This window comes from Saccopteryx bilineata, chromosome 3, assembly GCF_036850765.1.
Source record: "Saccopteryx bilineata isolate mSacBil1 chromosome 3, mSacBil1_pri_phased_curated, whole genome shotgun sequence".
Classification (NCBI taxonomy): domain Eukaryota; kingdom Metazoa; phylum Chordata; class Mammalia; order Chiroptera; family Emballonuridae; genus Saccopteryx; species Saccopteryx bilineata.
The window spans coordinates 307,712,894-307,732,926 of record NC_089492.1 but is presented as its reverse complement, the minus strand read 5'-3'; the positions used below and the strand labels follow the sequence as shown (position 1 = coordinate 307,732,926).

The 20,033-nt window shown below is 45.5% G+C and overlaps 2 protein-coding genes across 9 annotated transcripts; both read left to right on the top strand.

Moving 5' to 3' along the window:
- The first annotated feature begins 478 nt into the window (after positions 1–478).
- On the top strand, positions 479–4,275 carry LOC136332096 (sialic acid-binding Ig-like lectin 14). 4 transcript variants are annotated; one of them, XM_066271370.1, is made up of 7 exons: positions 479–592; positions 670–1,044; positions 1,267–1,545; positions 1,819–1,866; positions 2,068–2,325; positions 2,434–2,569; positions 2,697–4,275. In XM_066271370.1, exons 1-7 carry the CDS (start codon positions 556–558, stop codon positions 2,731–2,733), a joined length of 1,170 nt encoding a protein of 389 aa, XP_066127467.1. In that variant the 5' UTR covers positions 479–555; the 3' UTR covers positions 2,734–4,275. The 4 variants fall into 4 exon arrangements, with proteins under 4 accessions (XP_066127467.1, XP_066127468.1, XP_066127469.1 ...); XM_066271371.1 differs by lacking the exon at positions 1,819–1,866; XM_066271372.1 differs by lacking the exon at positions 2,434–2,569.
- Positions 4,276–6,399: 2,124 nt separating this feature from the next.
- LOC136332090 (sialic acid-binding Ig-like lectin 5) lies at positions 6,400–17,966 on the top strand. Of its 5 annotated transcripts, XM_066271355.1 has the most exons (9): positions 6,400–6,513; positions 6,591–6,965; positions 7,188–7,466; positions 7,708–7,755; positions 14,989–15,246; positions 15,331–15,615; positions 15,823–15,922; positions 16,820–16,901; positions 17,431–17,966. In XM_066271355.1, the coding sequence occupies exons 1-9, from the start codon at positions 6,477–6,479 to the stop codon at positions 17,623–17,625; spliced, it is 1,659 nt and encodes a 552-aa protein (XP_066127452.1). In that variant the 5' UTR covers positions 6,400–6,476; the 3' UTR covers positions 17,626–17,966. The 5 variants fall into 5 exon arrangements, with proteins under 5 accessions (XP_066127452.1, XP_066127453.1, XP_066127455.1 ...); XM_066271356.1 differs by lacking the exon at positions 7,708–7,755; XM_066271358.1 differs by lacking the exon at positions 15,331–15,615.
- Positions 17,967–20,033: the final 2,067 nt, after the last annotated feature.

Genomic DNA, 20,033 nt, shown 5'->3' with positions numbered 1-20,033 from the left:
CTCAGACACTTGAAGACCAACACTTGTGCATCTCATGTCCTCAAAAGCAATCAGAGTAAAGGGACTTTAATGCTGAAATTTCCCCTGCGTTCCACCCTCCGTTGGAGTTGAGTCTGAATGTTTTTTCTCTCTGACAGCACTTGAGTGGGCAAAGGAAATTTAAAGTTACCCTTTTTTAGATCATGCGGTAGTTTCAGCAGGTTGGGTCACCCCATGTCACCAGGACAAGTTCTGACCACAATGACGACCTTGGCAACCCCCCTCTCGACATAAACTGTAAGGTGAGCACTTTCAAATTCACACCTGAACAAGCCTCTCACCTCTGGGGCCTTGTATATCCATCTGCAGGGTTGAGTGGCAGGGAGATGACACAGGTCGATTTCTCAGCCCCCACCCCACCCCCATGACCAGTGCAACTCAAGTTCCCCTTCCAGGTCTGGCCACAGCTCTCTCACCCACAGTTTCCTCTTGGGGCACCCTCAGCCCCAGCCCACAGCTGGGCATTTCACTCCCTGACACAGAGACTGGACCCGCTCTGTCCTGTCAGATGCAGACATGGTGCCCCTGCTGCTGCTGCCCCTGCTGTGGGGGGGTGAGTGGGCCCAGGGAGGGGGGATGAGCAGATAGGGACAGGCAGGGGCTGCAACTGAGCCTCTGTGTCCCCCCCAGGGTCCTTACAGCAGCAGCGAGGCTATGAGCTCCGAGTGCAGGAATCGGTGACGGTGCAGGAGGGTCTGTTTGTCCACGTGCCCTGCTCCTTCTTTCACCCGTGGGGTTTGGGATCATACTCTGACAAACTCTACACCTACTGGTACCAGCGTGCAGACGATAGAAGAAGCTATCTGGTGGCCACAAACAACCCACGTGAAACAGTGAAGAGAGAGGCCCAGGGCCGATTCCTCCTCGCGGACCCCAGCAACGGTGACTGTTCCCTGAGTCTCAGGGACGCCAGGACCAGTGACAGAGGAACCTACTCCTTCCGAGTGGAGAGAGGATATAATGAACAACATCATTACCTAAAGCAGCTGACTCTGCAGGTGACAGGTATGGCAGGGGCCTAGGAGAGGACACAGAGACGGGGGAGGGGCAGCGTCTTAGAACAGGAACAGGACACAGGGACACTCCCTGACCCAGGCCTCGTAGTAAGGTGGTCAGAACAGACACAGCACCTGAGGTAACAGGGGCCCCGAGGCACTGGTCCCCTTCAGGGTCACACTCTGGGTCCCCACTCCCTGGAGTCTAGGCATCTACCCCTCCCCTCCTCAGACAGGACAGAGAAACCTGACATTCACCTTCCGGAGCCTCTGGAGTCTGGCCGCCCAGCACACCTGGCCTGCAGCCTGCCGGGGTGCTGTGAAAGGGGAGGACATCGCCTCTTCTCCTGGGTGGGGGCTGCTGTTGACTCTACGACACCCCAAATGCTCCCCTACTCGGTGCTCACCTTCACCCCGAGGCCCAGGGACCACGGCACCAACCTCACCTGTCAGGTGAAACATGACAAATATTCAGTGGCTATGGAGAGAACCGTCCGGCTCAATGTCCTCTGTGAGTGCTGCAGGGAAGGCTGGGCCCTGCTGGTAGTGGGACTGGTGTGTGCGCGTGTGCATGTGTGTGTGTATGTGTGTGTGCATGCGTGTGTGTGTGTGTAGATGATGCTAAACTAACCTGCAAACACTTGTGCATGGATCTGAGTGCAAGTAGGAGAGGGGCCAAACGAACAGCAAGCCCACCTTTCTGGTTCCCACCGGCCTCCTTGGGTTCAGGGTGACTTTCATCCACTCCTCCCCTCTAAAGTGGGGCAATGTCTTTCTGTCCCAGATGCCCCCCAAAACCTCACCATAGGCATCTCCTTCAGAAATGTCACAGGTAGGAGGGACCTTGCCTTTCTGGGGCTGGCATCTTCCCTTGGGGCTGCTGTGGAATGGGGGTGGCAGAGGAATCCAACTTTGAATGGGATCAAATGACAAGGACAAGAATAACTATCTTATGTTTCCTCACTTTTTGAGGCTGGGTGCCTGCACCTGTGTTCTGCATCCCGCCCACCCCCCTGCACTTCTCTCCCCAAAGCCCTCAAGATTCTGCAAACAACCTCCTCCCTGCCCATCCTGGAGGGTGAGGCTGTGCGGCTGCTCTGTGAGGCTGACAGCAACCCCCCTGCAGAGCTGAGCTGGTTCCGGGGGTCCCCAGCCCTGAAATCCACCCACATTTCCAGCACCGCGACCCTGGAGCTGCCCCATGTGGGGACTGCAGAAGAAGGGGAGTTCTCCTGCCTGGCTCAGAACCCGCTGGGCTCCCAGCATGTTTCCTTCAGCCTCTCTGTGCAGAGTGAGTTGCAGGAAGGGTGCTGGGGACAGGCTGCCTGGTCAGGTGTTGGGGCTGTGGGAGGGCTCTGAGACCTGGAGACACAACGTCACCCCCTCTGCTCTTCCCCAGGAAGCCCCCCTCCCCGCAGCTGTGTGACTGAGGAGCAGCGGGGCTCCTGGCCCCTGGTCCTCACCCTGATCAGAGGGGCCCTCATGGGGACTGGCTTCCTCCTCACCTATGGCCTCACCTGGCTCTACTACACCAGGTGAGCAGGTCTCCATAGGGAAGTTCAGTGACTGACCCTGAGTTCCAGGTGGGCTGGGCTGTCCTGCCCTGCCTGGGGTTAGTGCTAAAGTGGCTGGTCTGTGAGCTGAGATCTGTATTGTCTGCAGGTGTGGAGGCCACCAGAGAAAAAGGACGACATCCTGACTAATTTCCCTCCTTGTCAAGACTGGACTAAGGTGTGGACATGGCATTTAGAGGGACAGTTGTGGGACATCAATGTCACCTTATCCTTGGAAACTCTGGAGTCATCTGCCTCTATTGTAACCCTAGGATTTTAATTTGTGCTATTGACTGAGTGACAACAAGGAGAGTCAATATCATTGACAGGAGACTTTTATTACTTTTATTTCCTGAGAGGAGGCCCCACCGCACTAGGCAGGGCCCCGGGAAGCACCTCAGAAATCAGACAGGTATGGGGAGCCCAGCCAGAGCCTTTACTGGGGTTTCCATGGGAAATACAAGGGGAGGCAGCGTGAGCATTGAGGATCATCTGGGATGAATAAATCTGGGGTTCGGGCCTGTGGGGAGGTCTCTGTGTGTCTGGTCCCAGGTCCTGGGAGATTTAGGGCAGGCGGGGTGGCTGAGGACCATGGGCTCAGGGTGGGTTGGTCTGAAAGGCTGTTGCTGGCAGTGGTCTTGGCTGTCTTTGGGAACTGGTTTGCCCTGAGTGGAGCTGTCTTTCCTTGGCCTCAAAGCTGATTATGGTGTGAAAGCCTCATAAGATACAGAAAACAGGAAATAAGTAATAACCACCCACCAACGGCCCCTTGTTTCTGCCTGTGCCTCTCCCACTGGACTTGCCCTCTCTCTCTCTCTCTGTGCTGGTCCTGCCCACTCCCCACCTGCTCCTTCTCCTGTTCACTCCCTGAAGGGACTGAACTTGGGGCCTCATTCTCCCATTGCCCAGAAGTTACCTGGCTGACACCTGAGTTTCTGGTCCCCCAAACTGCCCTGTCAGTGCAGACATCACACAGTAGGGGTAGGAGCACAGCTCCTCTGTCCTGGTTCAAAGATGCCTACCTCATAATGATTAATATGAAACATCCCAACATTGAATTATAAATAAAAATTGTATTAAGTAATAGAACGGAAAAATTGTCTTTAGTGTCTGTGCTCAGTTTGTTGAGCAAAAGCATGGGATTCTGAGACTGTCTGTGGTCAAGCTCCTGGCTCTGGGCCAATCCTGTACTGAATGCGAGCAGTGTGCTCATGCCTCTCCTCTAGGGGGCAGCACTGACTCTACATGCAAAACAGAATCCAGGTCTATTGTAGCTCTTGAAGGAAGGAGCAAATCCTCCAGTTTCCTGAGGACTCACCTCTCTCAGAGGTCAGGGTGGGGAACCAGTTGGTATTTGTTTTCCATGGAGAGAGGGTCCCCTGAGAGATGAATCCCGGAACATAAAATGCTGATGACACTATGTCCTTCAGAGGGCGGTCTCGGCCTTGGTTCTTCATTCAGGATTTCAATGAGCCAGACCCTTGCTGGGAAGTTGAGTTAGACAGACACCCTTCAGAATAGTCACAGGGATGTAAAGTGCAGCTCAGGGAATATAGACAATAATACTATAACAATTGTATGGTGCCAAGTGGGCACAGGAAATAACCAGGTGATCACTTTGTAAGGTATATGTCTGTGTAACCTTCATGTTGTACACATGGAACTAATACAACATACTATTGAATGTGAAGTACAATGAAAAAATAAAATTTAAGTAAAAAAAAAAAAAGACATCCTTCAGGCTGCTATGTTTTTCCTTGGTACATCAGTGCGTCAGTCTTTTCAGTAACCTCCAAATGACATTGCTATGAGGGCCCGGCAGCTGAGGTAACGGTGTGCAGTAGGATCGCAATAAAGAGTAGATGGGGGAAGTGTACTGACAAACAACTTCAAAGTTGTGGCCCTTCTCGAGTGTGAAAATGGCAGCGTCTTCCCCAAGCTCAGTAGTGTGGGTGCATGAGGACGGGCCCTGTGCTCTGAGGGGGTCACCCTGGCCTCTCCTCTGCCCCTGAGCCCCGTCTTCCTGGTACAGGTTGTGGGGAATCTCCATCCCCGCCCTCTGTCTGTACCTGTGACTTGTCGTGGCAACTTCCTCTCCTCTGTGCACCCCAGCTGTTCCTCACTGCTGACTGCGATGTGATTGTGGGGACACAACCAAGGGAATCTGCTCTCTTTATTCCTTCGCTTGCACAAAACAGTCTTCTTTGCAATATCTGAGGAGTGTGGTGTGGGTGCGGGGTAGAGCTGGGTACATCTTACTCACCTGCTCCCAGCAGCGCAGACTGACCCGGTTTTGTGAAACCAGAGGTTTATATAAATGTTGAGATTGCTGCTTCAAAAAAATAAAATATATAGCACATATATTTTTTTTTTCTGAAATGAAAAGAACACATCACATCATGTCAGAAAAGCTAAAATGCTGAAAATCAAAACATAAGACAATTCAGAAAAAATACAGGCTGTTTTTATTAGCAGTGCGGCACCTCTGTCTGGCATACCCGCCTAACACCTGTTTCTAACAGTTTTTGACTGCTACTCTCTGATTGCCTCTTTATAGGATTAAATCTGTCCTATAGGAATCAATGCTAATATTATATTAATAAATATGATAGGTTGTTATATTATATAGGGAATAGAAAGAGAAATCAGTATTTCCTCCGGCATGACTATTGACATCTCATTGTCTTCTGTATAGTTTCAGAAACGTTCTTTCAATCCCACGACTTATTACTGGAATGTCCGCATTGTTGCATGTCTTTGTCATACTTGGAAATTGTTTATTGTGTTGGTTTTTTTTTTTTTTTAATAGAGTGAGAGAGACAGGAAGGGAGAGAGATGAGAAGCATTAACTTGTAGTTATGTCACTTTGGTTGTTCATTACTTACTTCTCAGTCGTGCCTTGATGAGGTGGGGGGAGAGGCGCCAGCTGAGCCAGTGGCCTTGGGCTCAGGTCAGAGACCCTGCACTGCAGGTGTTGTGCCAGCGCTCAAGCCGGCAACCTCGGGATTTTGAACCTGTAACCTCAGCATCCTCGGCCGACGCTCTAGCTCTTGTACCACCACTGTTCATGCTGGGAAAAGGTTGATCACTTACTTTCTTTCCTAAAAGAGCAGTAGGAGTGCACGTTACTTCTACATATCTCTCAAGCCTCTGCTGGGGCTTTGAGATGGGACCGAGCCCTGAAGGAGGAGCTTCCTGAGCTTGAAGGTGGCAGATCAGCAGCTGTGCTGAGTGAGGTCCAGCCCTTGGGGTCCCCGACGGATGTGGCAAGATCTCCATTCACACATCCCATTTAGAGGGGACCCACGGGCCCTCGTTGCTTCCCAATGACCCTCAGACACTTGAAGACCAACACTCGTGCATCCCATGTCCTCAAAAGCCCTCAGAGTAAAGGGACTTTAATGCTGAAATTTCCCCTGTGTTCCACCCTCGGCTGGAGCTGAGTCTGAATGTTTTTCTCTCTGACAGCACTTGAGTGGGCAAAGGAAATTTAAAGTTATCCTTTTTTAGATCATGCAGTAGTTTCAGCTGAAGGTTGGGTCACCCCATGTCACCAGGACAAGTTCTGACCACAATGACAACCTTGGTAACCTCCCTCTCGACTTAAACTGTAAGGTGAGCACTTTCAAATTCACACCTGGAACAAGCCTCTCACCTCTGGGCCTTGTATATCCATCTGCGGGGTTGAGTGGCAGGGAGATGACACAGGTCGGTTTCTCAGCCCCCACCCCACCCCCACGACCAGTGCAACTCAAGTTCCCCTTCCAGGCCTGGCCACAGCTCTGTCACCCACAGTTTCCTCTTGGGACACCCTCAGCCCCAGCCCACAGCTGGGCATTTCACTCCCTGACACAGAGACTGGACCCGCTCTGTCCTGTCAGATGCAGACATGGTGCCCCTGCTGCTGCTGCCCCTGCTGTGGGGGGGTGAGTGGGCCCAGGGAGGGGGGATGAGCAGATAGGGACAGGCAGGGGCTGCAACTGAGCCTCTGTGTCCCCCCCAGGGTCCTTACAGCAGCAGCGAGGCTATGAGCTCCGAGTGCAGGAATCGGTGACGGTGCAGGAGGGTCTGTTTGTCCACGTGCCCTGCTCCTTCTTTCACCCGTGGGGTTTGGGATCATACTCTGACAAACTCTACACCTACTGGTACCAGCGTGCAGACGATAGAAGAAGCTATCTGGTGGCCACAAACAACCCACGTGAAACAGTGAAGAGAGAGGCCCAGGGCCGATTCCTCCTCGCGGACCCCAGCAACGGTGACTGTTCCCTGAGTCTCAGGGACGCCAGGACCAGTGACAGAGGAACCTACTCCTTCCGAGTGGAGAGAGGATATAATGAACAACATCATTACCTAAAGCAGCTGACTCTGCAGGTGACAGGTATGGCAGGGGCCTAGGAGAGGACACAGAGACGGGGGAGGGGCAGCGTCTTAGAACAGGAACAGGACACAGGGACACTCCCTGACCCAGGCCTCGTAGTAAGGTGGTCAGAACAGACACAGCACCTGAGGTAACAGGGGCCCCGAGGCACTGGTCCCCTTCAGGGTCACACTCTGGGTCCCCACTCCCTGGAGTCTAGGCATCTACCCCTCCCCTCCTCAGACAGGACAGAGAAACCTGACATTCACCTTCCGGAGCCTCTGGAGTCTGGCCGCCCAGCACACCTGGCCTGCAGCCTGCCGGGGTGCTGTGAAAGGGGAGGACATCGCCTCTTCTCCTGGGTGGGGGCTGCTGTTGACTCTACGACACCCCAAATGCTCCCCTACTCGGTGCTCACCTTCACCCCGAGGCCCAGGGACCATGGCACCAACCTCACCTGTCAGGTGAAACATGACAAATATTCAGTGGTTATGGAGAGAACCGTCCGGCTCAATGTCCTCTGTGAGTGCTGCAGGGAAGGCTGGGCCCTGCTGGTAGTGGGAGTGGTGTGTGCATGCGTGTGTGTATGTGTAGACGATGCTAAACTAACCTGCAAACACTTGTGCATGGATCTGAGTGCAAGTAGGAGAGGGGCCAAACGAACAGCAAGCCCACCTTTCTGGTTCCCACCGCCTTCCTTGGGTTCAGGGTGACTTTCATCCACTCCTCCCCTCTAAAGTCGGGCCATGTCTTTCTGTCCCAGATGCCCCCCGGAACCTCACCATAGGCATCTCCTTCAGAAATGTCACAGGTAGGAAGGACCTTGCCTTTCTTGGGTTGGGATCTTCCCTTGGGGCTGCTGTGGAATGGGGGTGGCAGAGGAATCCAAGTTTGAATGGGATCAGATGAGAAGGACAAGAATAAATTTCATTATCCTCCCTCACCTCTTGAGGGTGGTCACCAGCACCTGTGTTCCAGACAGTGCAGGGATTCAAATAATTGAACAACCAGTTCTCTGCCCTAGGGACTGTTTGAAGTAAAAAAAAAAAAAAAAAAAGAGAGAAATATACCAAAAGGTAGTTTTTTATGCATTTAATAGTTAAATTTAAAAAAGAGGCACACAAAAACTAGATTGTTATGTTCTAAGAGTTTTAAAATGTTAAGTAAAAATATTAAATGATACCTGACAAAAACAATAAACCTGTTATTTAAGACATTTTCATATTCCTTCTTTTTTTTGTAATTTTTTAAAAATTTTATTTCGAAAATTAAATTAAACGGTAACATTGATCAATAAGAGTACATAGGTTTCAGGTAAACATGGCTACGGCATATGAACTGTTGATTATGTTGTGTGTCCAACACCCAAAGTCAAATCATTTTCTGTGACCTTATATTTGTCACTCTTTATATGTGTCCCCACCCCTCCCCCATGTTCCCACACCCCCCTGTAACTACTTCACTTTTATCTCTGTCCATGAGTCTCAGTTTAATATCCACCTATGTGTGAAATCATAAAGTTCTTAGCTTTCTCTGATTTACTTATTTCACTCAATATAATGTTCTCAAGTTCCATTCATGTTGTCTTAAATGTCACTATATCATAATTTCTTATGGTTGAGTAGTATTCCATTGCATATATGTTACCACATCTTCTTTACCCAATCTTCTATTGAGGGACACTTTGATTGTTTTAACGTGTCTTTATGTTTCAACGTTTTCCAGGTTTTGGTATAGCTACAGTAGAGGGATTGCTGAGTCATATGACAGTTCTATTCTTAGTTTTTTTGAGGAGCCACCATACTTTCTTCCATAATGGTTGTACTAATTTGCATTCCCACTAGCAGTGAATGAGGGTTTCTTTTTCTTCACAGCCTCTCTAACACTTGTTATTACCTGTCTTGTTGTTAATAGCTAATCTAACAGGTGTGAGGTGGTATCTCATTGTAGTTTTGATTTGCATTTCTTGAATAGCTAGTGAAGATGAGTATTTTTTCATATACCTGTTGGCCATTTGTATGTCCTTCCGGGAGCAGTGCCTGTTCGGGTCCTCTCTCCATTTTTTCATTGGATTGTTTGCTTTTTTGTTGCTGAGCTTTGTGAGTTCTTTATATAGCTTGAATATTAACCCTTTATTGGAGCTGTTGTTTACAAATACCTTCCATTTAGTTGGATGCCTATTTGTTTTGTTGTCAGTTGTTTTTTTTTTTTGCTGTGCAAAAGTTTTTTAGTTTGATAAAGTCTCATTCATTTATTTTTGCCTCTATTTCCCTTGCCTTTGGGGTCAAATTTATAAACTGTTATTTACAGTCAAGGTCCATGAGTTTAGCACTTGTTTTCTTCTATGTAATTTATTGTTTTAGATCTTATGTTTAGGTCTTTGATCCATTTTGAATTAATTTTTGTGCAGTGGGACAAACTGTAGTTAAGTTTCATTCTTCTGCATGTGGCTTTCCAATTTTCCCAGCACTATTTATTGAGGATTTCTTTTCTCCATTGTGTGTTTTTTGCTCCATTGTCGAACATTATTTGTCCTTATATGTGTAGTTCTATATCTGGTCTCTCTATTCTGTTCCATTGGTCTGTATGTCTGTTTTTCTGTCAATATTATGCTGTTTTGATTATTGTGGCTCTGTAATATAATTTGAAGTCAGGTAGTACAGTGGTCCCCAACCTTTTCTGGGTCACGGACCGGTTTAATGTCAGAAAATATTTTCACGGACCGGCCTTTAGGGTGGGACGAATAAATGTATCATGTGACTGAGACAAGCATCAAGAGTGAGTCTTGGATGTAACAGAGGGAATCTGGTAATTTTTAAAAAATAAAACATCATTCAGACTTAAATATAAATAAAACGGAAATAATGTAAGTTATTTATTCTTTCTCTGCAGACCGGTACCAAATGGCCCATGGACCCGTACCGGTCTGCAGCCCGGGGGTTGGGGATGACTGAGGAAGTGGATACCTATGGCTTCATTCTTTTCCCTCAAAATTGCTTTAGCTATTTGGGGTTTTTTATGGTTCCATACAAACCTGGTAATTTTTTGTTCTATTTCTTTAAAAAATGACATTGGGATTTTTATGGTGATTGCATTAAATTTGTATATTGCTTTGGTTAACATGGTCATTTTAACTCTGTTGATTCTTCCAATCCATGAACATGGAATATTTTTCCATTTCATTGTGTCTTTTTTCATTTCTTTCTATAATGTTTTTTAGTTTTTAATAGACAAATTTAACTTTGTTAAGTTTATTCCTAGGTATTTTATTTTTGTTGTTGTTGTTGCAATAGTAAAGGAAATTATTACTTTTTTTTAGTTCACTTTTCGAAGTTTCATCGTTGGTGTATGGAAAAGCAATAGACTTTTGTATACTGATTTTGTATTCTGTGACTTTATTGTATTGGTTTGTTTCTAATTGTTTTTCAGTGAAGTCTTTGGGGTTTTCTATATACAAGATAAAGATAATGTCAGCTGCAAAAAGTGATACCTTTACTTCTTCTTTCCTGATATGGATGTCTTTTATTTCCTTTTCTTGCCTGATTGCTCTGGCTAAAACTTCCAGAACTATGTTGAATAAAAGTGGAGAGAGTGGGTATCCTTGTCTTGTTCCTGATTTGAAAGGAAAAGCCTTCAGTTTTTCACCATTTAGTATGATATTACCTGATAGTTTGCCATATGTGGCCTTTATTACGTTGAGGGACTTTCCTTCTATTTCAACTTTATTGAATGTTTTAAACATAAAGGGATGTTGTATCTTATCAGATGCATTTTCTACATCTATTGATAAAATCATATGGTTTTTGTTCTTTGTTTTGTTGATGTGGTGTATTAAGTTGATCAATTTCTGTATGTGGAACCTTTCCTGTGCTCCTGGAATGACTCCCACTTGATCGTGATGCATTATTTTTTAAATGTGTTGTATTCAATTTACTAGTATTTTCTTGAGGATTTTTGCATATGTATTTATTAGAGATATTGGTCTGTGGTTTCTTTTTTCTGTGTTGTCCCTGCCAGGTTTTGGTATCAGGGTTATGTTGGTCTCATATAATGTGTTAGGGAGTATCACTTCTTTTTCTATTTTTTAGAAGACTTTGAGAAGAATAGGTACCAAACCTCCTTTGAATGTTTGGTAGAATTCACTAGAGTAACCGCCTGGTCCTGGACTTCTATTTTGGGGGAGGTTTTTAATTATTAGTTTTATTTCTTCCTTGCTTATATGTCTATTTAGGTTTTCTACTTCTTGATTTAGACTAGGAAGATTGTATAGTTCTAGGAATCTATCCATTTCCTCTAGGTTGTTGAATTTGCTGGCATATAATTTTTCACAGTATTCTACTATAATCCTTTGTATATCCATGATGTCTGTGGTAATTTCTCCTCTTTAATTTTGGATTTTGTTTATATGAATCCTTTCTCTATTTTCCTTAGTGAGTCTAGCCAGTGGTTTTTCAATTTTATTTATCTTTTCAAAGAACTAGCTCTTTGTTGTATTAATTTTTTTCTATACTTTTTCTGTTCTCTATTTCACTTAGTTCTGCTCTCATTTTTACTATTTCCTTTCTTCTGCTTTGGGTTGTCTTTGTTCTTCATTTTCTAGTTCCTTCAGATTTGATGTTAGATTGTTTACTCAAGATCTCTCTTGTTTCTTGATATAAGCCTGTAATGATAAAAAACTTCCTTGTTATTCCTGCTTTTGCTACATCCCATAAATTTTGATAGATTGTATAGTCATCTTCATTTGTCTGTATATATCTTTTGATCTCTGTTTTTATTTCTTCATTGACCTAGTCATTTTTTAGAAGTAGGTTAATTTCCACTTTTCTGTGGGTTTCTTTACTTCTTTTTCTGCAGCTGAAATTTAATTTTAAAGCCTTATGGTCAGAAAATATGGTTGGTATAATTTCAATCTTCCTGAATTTGTTGATGTTAATGTTGTGGCCCAGCAAATGGTCTATCCTTGAAAATGTTCCATGCACACTAGAGAAGAATGTATAATATAATATTTTGAGATGAAATGACCTGTAACTGTCTATTATGTCTATTTGGTCCAGTGTGTTGTTTAAGGCTGATATTTCTTCATTGCTTTTCTGTTTTGATGATCTATCTAAAGGTGTCACTGGTGTGTTGAAATCTGCAAGTATGATTGTGTTTTTGTCTGCTTCTATTTTTAGATCAATTAATAAATGTCTTATATATTTTGGTGCTCCCTGGTTCAGTGCATATATATTAAGAAGTGTTATGTCTTCTTGATACAATGAACACTTTATCATTATAAAATGTCCATCTTTGTCTCTTGTTACCTTTGTGTCTTGAAGTCAGCATTGTCAGATATGAGAATGGCTACTCCTGCTTTTCTTTATATATTATTTGCTTGGAGAATCATTTTCCAACCTTTCACCTTGAGTCTACTTTTGTCCTTGCAGCTTCGATGTGTCTCTTGAAGGCAGGATATGATTGGGTTTTGCTTTTTGATTTAAGCTGCTACTCTGTGCCTCTTTATTGGTGAGTTCAGTCCATTTACACTTAGGGTAATTATTGACACTTGAGAATTTCTTATAGCCATTTTATGTTTTGTTTTCTAGTAGCTCTGTGTCTTGTTTGGTCCTTCTCTTTTGTGTTTCTGTCAGTTGTTTTTGTTTTGTGGTATTTCATACTTCTTTCTCGTTTTATTTTATTTTATTTTATTTTTTTAAGCTATGTGTTTCAGTAGTGCCTTTTTTGTGGATGATTACTATTAGGTTATTAAGAGAAAAAGTGTCATATGTATAAGAGTCCTTTGTCTTATGAGTGCTCCTGCACTCTCCCACTTGCTACTTCAGATTTTAATCCTTTTATTTTTTATGTTATTGCTGTCACAGATTATCCTTGTTTTTATTGTGAGCTTGTTGGAGCTTCTGCATATAGTTTTGATTTGTTTTGTTCTTTGTGTCTGGTTGAATAACCACTTTGAGTATTTGCTGCAGTGGGGATTTTCTGGTGATAAATTACCTCAGCTTCTGTATGTCTGCAAAAGTTTTTATTTCTCCTTCATATTTGAAGGGTAACTTTGATGGATATAATATTCTTGGCTGGTAATTCCTCTTTTTATACTATGAATGTTTGAGTCCACTGTCTTCTGGCTTGTAGAATTCTTGCTGAGAAGTCTGATGATAACCTATTAGGCTTTCCTTTATATGTTATGTTCTTCTTTTCCTAGCTGCCTTAAGGATTCTTTCTTTGTAATTGATTTTGACAATTTTATTACAATGTGCCTTGGAATAGGTATGTTTGGGTTGAGGTAACTTGGCATTCTGTTTGCTCCTTGGTTTGAAGCTCTAACTCCACAGGCTCAGGAAATTCTCATCAATTATTTGTTTAAATAGGCTCTCCAGTCCCTTCTACCTCTCTTGTTTTTCTGATATACCCATTATTCTTATATTGCTCTTTCTGATGGAGTCAGACCATTCTTGTAGAGCTCTCTCATTTATTAAATTTGTGAGTCTCTCCTCTTCTCTCTGTAGCGTCTCTAGTTACTTGTTTTTTATATCAGATTCTTTCCTCTATCTGGCTTGTCTTATTAGCTAAATTTGATACCTCTGTCTTCAATTCATCTATTGAGTTCTTCATCTGTGTTTTTAAAGTTTCAATCTCCTTTCTGAGCTCACTATGTTGCTTATCGGTGTTTTCTCACATCTCATTGAATATTTTCACAAGTTCAATTTTGAATTCTTATCATTTAACTCCATGGTTTCCATATGATTGAGACTTTTTTTTTCTGGAAATTTTTCATTTTCTTTCTGAACTAAGTCTCTGTCTTGTGTAACCATATTTGATTTCTTCTTCCCTGATGGCATTTGAGAGTGGTATGATTAAGAACCTTAATTAAAAATAACTAAAAAGTGAAAAATTAAATAAAAAATACAGTAAAAATATAAAAATATTATGACCAGTAAAAAGAAAAACCACAGAAAACAAGAACTGAAAACAAAGAAATAAAAAACAAATAAAACACACACAAAAAGAATAGGAAATATAAAAATTAAAGAAAATGCAATTGCAAAGAAAAAGAAAATAAGAAGAAATAAAAGGAAAAAACAGAAAATGGAGAAAAATAAAGGAAAAATAAATTTTTATTTTGAAAGGTTTCTTCCTGTAGGTGTTGCTTTATTACAAATTTTAGCTCTGTGAAGATCCTGGGTTGTCCTCTGCTGAGATGTTGCTGTCGCAGTGATGTAGGCAGGGCTGCTGGTGCATTGGTGGGCAAAGTGTCTTGTGAGGGTTTTATGGCTTTGGCTTTACGACTTTATGTCTCTAACAGTGGCATCTCAGACCTCGGGGTGCTCCTCCCAAAGTCTCAACAGACCTAGGGACCAAACATAGAGCACCTCTGTTCTTCAGGGGAGAGAATGGCTCTAGAGAACTAGCTGTGGGGTTTGTCTCTGCCAAGTATGAGGAGAGATCAGGAGTATCTCTCATGCCGCTAGTACTCTAACATCCAAATTGAAATAGATCCCACATTGCTTCTTGAGCTGGGAACACCAGTGTACTCTTATTATCTCAGGAGAATTTTGGGTGTAACAGAAAGCTGAAACAAATGATAGCTTGTCACTGCCTGTTTGTTGGGAACTTTTTCTCTTTATATTATATGTTTGTTTACTACAGTAACAAGTGAGAGGGAATCAAAATGTACTATTTCATCAAAGGTATAATGAGTTTTATGAAATAAATATTACAAGCATAGTTCCGACAAATTTTTTTCACCTATGGATGGAATGAATATTACTACTTCAGCTTAGAATATGTTGTTGCACAGATGATCATTAAAAAAGTAAGGAATGTAAATTTGCGATTTCCACATTGGGCAGCTGCCCAGGCACCCACCTTAGAGAGAACCTTGATTGCAAGTGTCATTTTAACAACCGGCTTGCCAAACTCAACAAAAAGTTAGGTATCGGTTCTGCCAAACTGGTGCAAGCTGGTGGAATCCCATCACTGATTTCACCTCTCTCTCTCTCTCTCTCTCTCTCTCTCTCTCTCTCTCTCTGCATTTCTATCCCCAAAGCCTTCAGGATTCTGCAAACAACCTCCTCCCTGCCCATCCTGGAGGGTGAGGCTGTGCAGCTGCTCTGTGTGGCTGACAGCAACCCCCCTGCAGAGCTAAGCTGGTTCCGGGGGTCCCCAGCCCGGACCACCACCCCCATCTCCAGCACCTCGACCCTGGAGCTGCCTCGTGTGGGGACTGTGGAAGAAGGAGAGTTCTCCTGCCTGGCTCGGCACCCGCTGGGCTCCCAGACTCTCTCTCTCAACCTCTCTCTAGTCTGTGAGTGTGTGACCCCTGGGGTTAGATCACCTGGGTCCTGCGGAGGTTAGAGGCACAGCTGACCCTGCTCCTCCCTCCCCACAGACCCCCCGCAGCTGCTGGGCCCCTCCTGCTCCTGGGAGGACCAGGGTCTGCACTGCAGCTGCTCCTCCCGAGCCCAGCCGGCCCCCTCCCTGCGCTGGCGGCTGGGGGCGGAGCTGCTGGAGGGGAACCACAGCAATGCCTCCTGCAGGGTCACCTCCCGCTCAGCTGGACCCTGGACCAACAGCTCCCTGAGCCTCAGCCAGGAGCTCAGTGCGGGCCTCAGGCTCAGCTGCGAGGCCAGCAATGTCCACGGGGCCCAGAGCGCCGCTGTCCTGCTGCTGCCAGGTCAGGGGGTCTAATGGGGGACGGGCTTAGGGAGAGAGGAGTGGGTCACAGAGAAGATGGAGCCGGGCCTGGACGGGGGTGATTGCTAGGACAGGGCCCTCCATCTCCTGCAGGAACAGAACCTACAGCGGGTTCTGCAAGGAGGTACGGAGACAGGAGACTGAATCATGTGGTGGATGGTCTCACCCCCGACCTTCTTCTCTGCAGGGAAGTCCGTGTCCCAGGCGGGAGTGGTTCCTGCGGCTCTTGGAGGTGCTGGTGTCATGGCCCTGCTGTCCCTGTGTTTGTGTCTCCTCTTCTTTTGCATGTAAGCCTGTGTCCGGGGGAATACAGGGAGCTGTGTTGTAGAGCGTATGAAAAGAAGTCACTGATTGCTACAAAAATGAAGTTCAGTGCATGCAGAAGGGGCTGCTTTGGGAGGTGAACGAAGTAACAGCTTTATTTAGAGAAAATCTCCATATATTTTAAGTGTAATATGCAATAGCTTTTAGTTCAGTCACATAGTTGTGCATCCATCACCACTATTTAAAATTTTTACGTTAGCCCTCAATGAAAAAATAAAGATGGAAGGAAGGGAGGGAGGGAGGGAGGGAGGGAGGGAGGGAGGGAGGGAGGAAGGAAGGAAGGAAGGAAGGAAGGAAGGAAGGAAGGAAGGAAGGAAGGAAGGAAGGAAGGCCACATCCCTTAACTGTCATCCCACCTCCATCCCCACCCCAGCCCCACTCACCACTGACCGATGTCCTGTCTCAGGACCTGCCCATTCTGCACAGTTCATGTGAATGGACTCATTCAGTACATGGTCCTTTGTGACTGACTTCTTTCACAGAGCATCGTATTGTCAAGGCTCATGTGCCAATACTTTATTTATTTTTATTTCCAAATAATATTCCATGGTATGGACAGGGGACATTTTATTTGTCTATTCATTCACTGATGAAATTTGGTTTGCTTCTATTTTTTGGTTATCACAAATTCCACTGTTGTGATCACTCACGTAAAAGTTTCTGTGTGTAAGTGTCCTTTAATGATAAAAATTCAGGCTTTGCCAAATGACTGATCATCCAGGGGGACTGAATACTCACTTGCATGTCGGGGGTCTCCGAATCTGGTCTCAATGTCTAGATGTCTCAGTTGTCTTGTCAGGGAGAGGGGGCTCCTGCCCACCTGTGCCTGAACCACTCTGGCTGCTGACTTCTTCCCTTAGAGTGAGAGCCCGCAGGAAGCAAGCAGCTGGGAGACCCCAGGTCAGGGATGGTGAGGACCCTGTCATGGGCACAGTCACCTGGGTGAGTGGTGGGGTGTCTTCTCATGCAGTGTGGGGGGCGGGGCATGTTTGTTCAATGAGTCCAGACTGAGCTCCTCAGCATCTCCCCAAACCTGCCCCTCTGTGGTCAGCTGGACAGACAGCTGGGAGCTGACTTCCCCTTCATTTCCCAGAGTCCACGGTCAGCCTCCTGCCCACCCTGCTGACCACTGAGACAACCTCACCTCTTTGCTGGGTACAGGCTGCCAGAACTATTACCCCAAAACTGTTACATCATCCCCATTCTGGGCATGTTACTTCACCTCTCCTCACCTCAGTTTTCTGACCTGTAAATGGGGATAAGAGTATATCATACTGGGTTTTTGTGAATATGAATGTGATTAGTAAGCCCCCGATGTGATCTAATCAAGTGTAATATTACAAATTTAAATGAGTTCATAAGAAATGTGTGTGGACTATGAGGTTAAATGAAAGAGTTTCATCAGCCCAACTTCCCCATGGGACCATGTCTGCCTTATTCTTCTCTGACACCTTCCCTTCTCTACACTCAGAGTTCCAAGCAAAAGCCTGGCCCAGGCAGGCCCCCAGACCAAGTGTCACTTGCTGGGGATTTTTCTCCATCAGAGAAGCAGCAAGAACTCCACTACGCTAACCTTAGCTTTCACGGGATGAAGCCACATGATATTCAGGACCAGGAGGCCACCAGCTCCCCTGAGTACTCAGAGATCAAGCAGACAAGCAAGTGAAGACTCATTCAGAGCTCAGTCCTGGCCGCAGGCATCACAGCCTCTTTGGGGGAAGAAGTCAGGAGTAGTTACTTGTGATATACTGTGATGCAGCAGGAGGAGACCTTGTGACAATATCAACATTAACTTCTGTGTGAGCATCCCCAGGCAGGGCAGAGAAGACAGGTGACGGGATGACAGGACTTGAGCTTACATGCAGGCTTCAGTGCTTCCTAAGGCATTGGCATCAAACAATTGACTTCATTTCTCTGTTTCTCAGTTTCCCATTCTGTACAGCAGAGATCATACATCCATCTCAAAGGTGTTTGTGAGCATTAAATAAATTAACATACAGAAATCAATCAACAGGGATCCTGTCACATGGCATGTCCTCAGGGCTTGATGGTCTCTCTTTTTTTGAACAGAAAGTTTGTGCTGGCAGGTTTTCCTGAAGCCAACTGTGACCAGGCACAGAGAACAGGGTAGTCAGCGTAGTGTCATTTTTCATCCCAGAACTGCTAAATCCTCCCCAGGAAACCGCAAGCCCCTTGGCCTGGTGTTAAGTTCATGACATGGTATCTTATCATCTTTCTGGGGTCATCTCACCCCACTTCACCTGTCCATTGTTTTAGCACCTCCTGACTTCCAGCCCCTTCCCTGTCCCATTATGGGCCCCACAGAGATCTTTCCAACAGCCCGTTTACTGTACGCAAATATTGAATAGGTATTTCATCTTCAAAAAGAATTTATTCAGGAGAAAAGAAAGGGTTGAGATGCAGTCCGTTTAGCTATGGCCAGAAACATGCACAGACGGGGCTAGGAAGAAGCAGGAAGGAAGCCCTTTTTACAGAGGGGAAGAGGAAGTTCAGGGAAAGGGGCCATTGAGACCATAGAGCTTTGCTATAACCATAGAGTTTTCCTGTAGGGTTTTCAGCACTACATATGGTGTGAGAGCTCCCCATATAGGCCTTCCTGATTCTTGTGTTGGTTAAAGTCTACATGGTAAATTTAAACAAGCCAGAGAACAAGCATTGATCTACTACTCACCCGCCCTCTCTTCCTGGCCTTTGTTTCTTAAAATTTCCATTCTGGCTCCTAAAATGTCTTTGTAACTTGAGAGTCCTCTCCTGGAGGCCATGCCACAGTGCTTTTGTCCTGCGTGCACCATCCTGTCCTTCTCACCTGAGTTCATGGACAGATTTGGATTGAGAGAGTGGACTGAAAAAAGAGCTCATAGTCTTAGGCTCAGTAAGAAATTAGCAACAGTAATAAAATGGAAGAATTGTAATGATACACTGTGATGAAGGTATGTGAATGTGGTTCCTCCTTCTCTCAGACTAGCTTCTTGTCCTGTGCTCACCCTTCTTCCTGTGCTGATGTGAGATGACACAATGCCTATGTGATGAGGTGAATGATGTAGCCATTGTCACCTATGTTAGGCTACTGTGAGGGTGACTTGAACACAGGCACCCGGATCCTGCAGCAGTTGATCAGATAACCTAGACAACTACTCAGTGACTAACAAGTGCGTAGTAACAAGTATGTAGCATGGAGATGCTGGACAAATGGATAGTCCAGGCAGGACAGACCAGGACAGCAGGAGATTCATTATATTATTCAGAACATTGTAAAATTTGAAACATAAATTGTTTATCTCTAGATTTTTCCATTTAGTATATTTTTGTACCATGGTTGACCACCAATAACTGAAACCCTGCAAAGCACAACTTATGGGTAAGGGGGGACAACTATAATAAACTGTTTTGGGGGGGTATTTTTTGAAGTAAGAAGTGAGGAGGGGATGGTGGAGAGGCAGACTCCCGCATGCGCCCAACCATGATCCACCCGGCATGCCCACCAGGGGGTGATGCTTGACCCATCTGGGGCTTTGCTCCATTGCAACTGGAGCCATTCTAACATCTGAGGCGGAGGCCATGGAGCCATCCTCAGCACCCGGGCCAATTTTGCTCCAATGGAGCCTTGGCTGCAGGAGGGGAAGAGGGAGATAGAGAGAAAGGAGAGGGGAAAGGGTGGAGAAGCAAATGGGTGCCTCTCCTGTGTGCCCTGACTGAGAATCAAACCTAGGACATCCACACACCAGGCTGAGGCTCTACCACTGAGCCAACTGTCTAGGGCTTAATTTTTTTTTTTCTTTTCAAAGTTCTTTGATGGTTGTTGCTGAAGCATGTGATATAATCCCAGTAAGAACCACAGGGCTGGTCCATCCACCTTGGCTTTGCTTGGGGACATGTCTGTGGAGGAGGCCACGAGTAGTATGGGCGCAGGTGAGTACCCCAGTGACACAACAGCACCCAAACGCAGATAATTTCTTCCCTAGACTTTAGAAAGTGTTCCCGAGGGATGAAGTGGATATTCCCAGCGTTAGCCTGGAGCACATGAGTTCCCCACATCCACTACACAGAGCCCGT

Coding starts and splice junctions, on each gene's coding strand:
- LOC136332096 (XM_066271370.1), top strand. CDS start 556: ATGGTGCCCCTGCTGCTGCTGCCCCTGCTGTGGGGGG. Junction 1,045..1,266: donor GCTGACTCTGCAGGTGACAG/GTATGGCAGGGG, acceptor TCCCCTCCTCAG/ACAGGACAGAGAAACCTGAC. Junction 2,326..2,433: donor CTTCAGCCTCTCTGTGCAGA/GTGAGTTGCAGG, acceptor GCTCTTCCCCAG/GAAGCCCCCCTCCCCGCAGC.
- LOC136332090 (XM_066271355.1), top strand. CDS start 6,477: ATGGTGCCCCTGCTGCTGCTGCCCCTGCTGTGGGGGG. Junction 6,514..6,590: donor GCTGCCCCTGCTGTGGGGGG/GTGAGTGGGCCC, acceptor TGTCCCCCCCAG/GGTCCTTACAGCAGCAGCGA. Junction 15,247..15,330: donor TCTCAACCTCTCTCTAGTCT/GTGAGTGTGTGA, acceptor CCCTCCCCACAG/ACCCCCCGCAGCTGCTGGGC.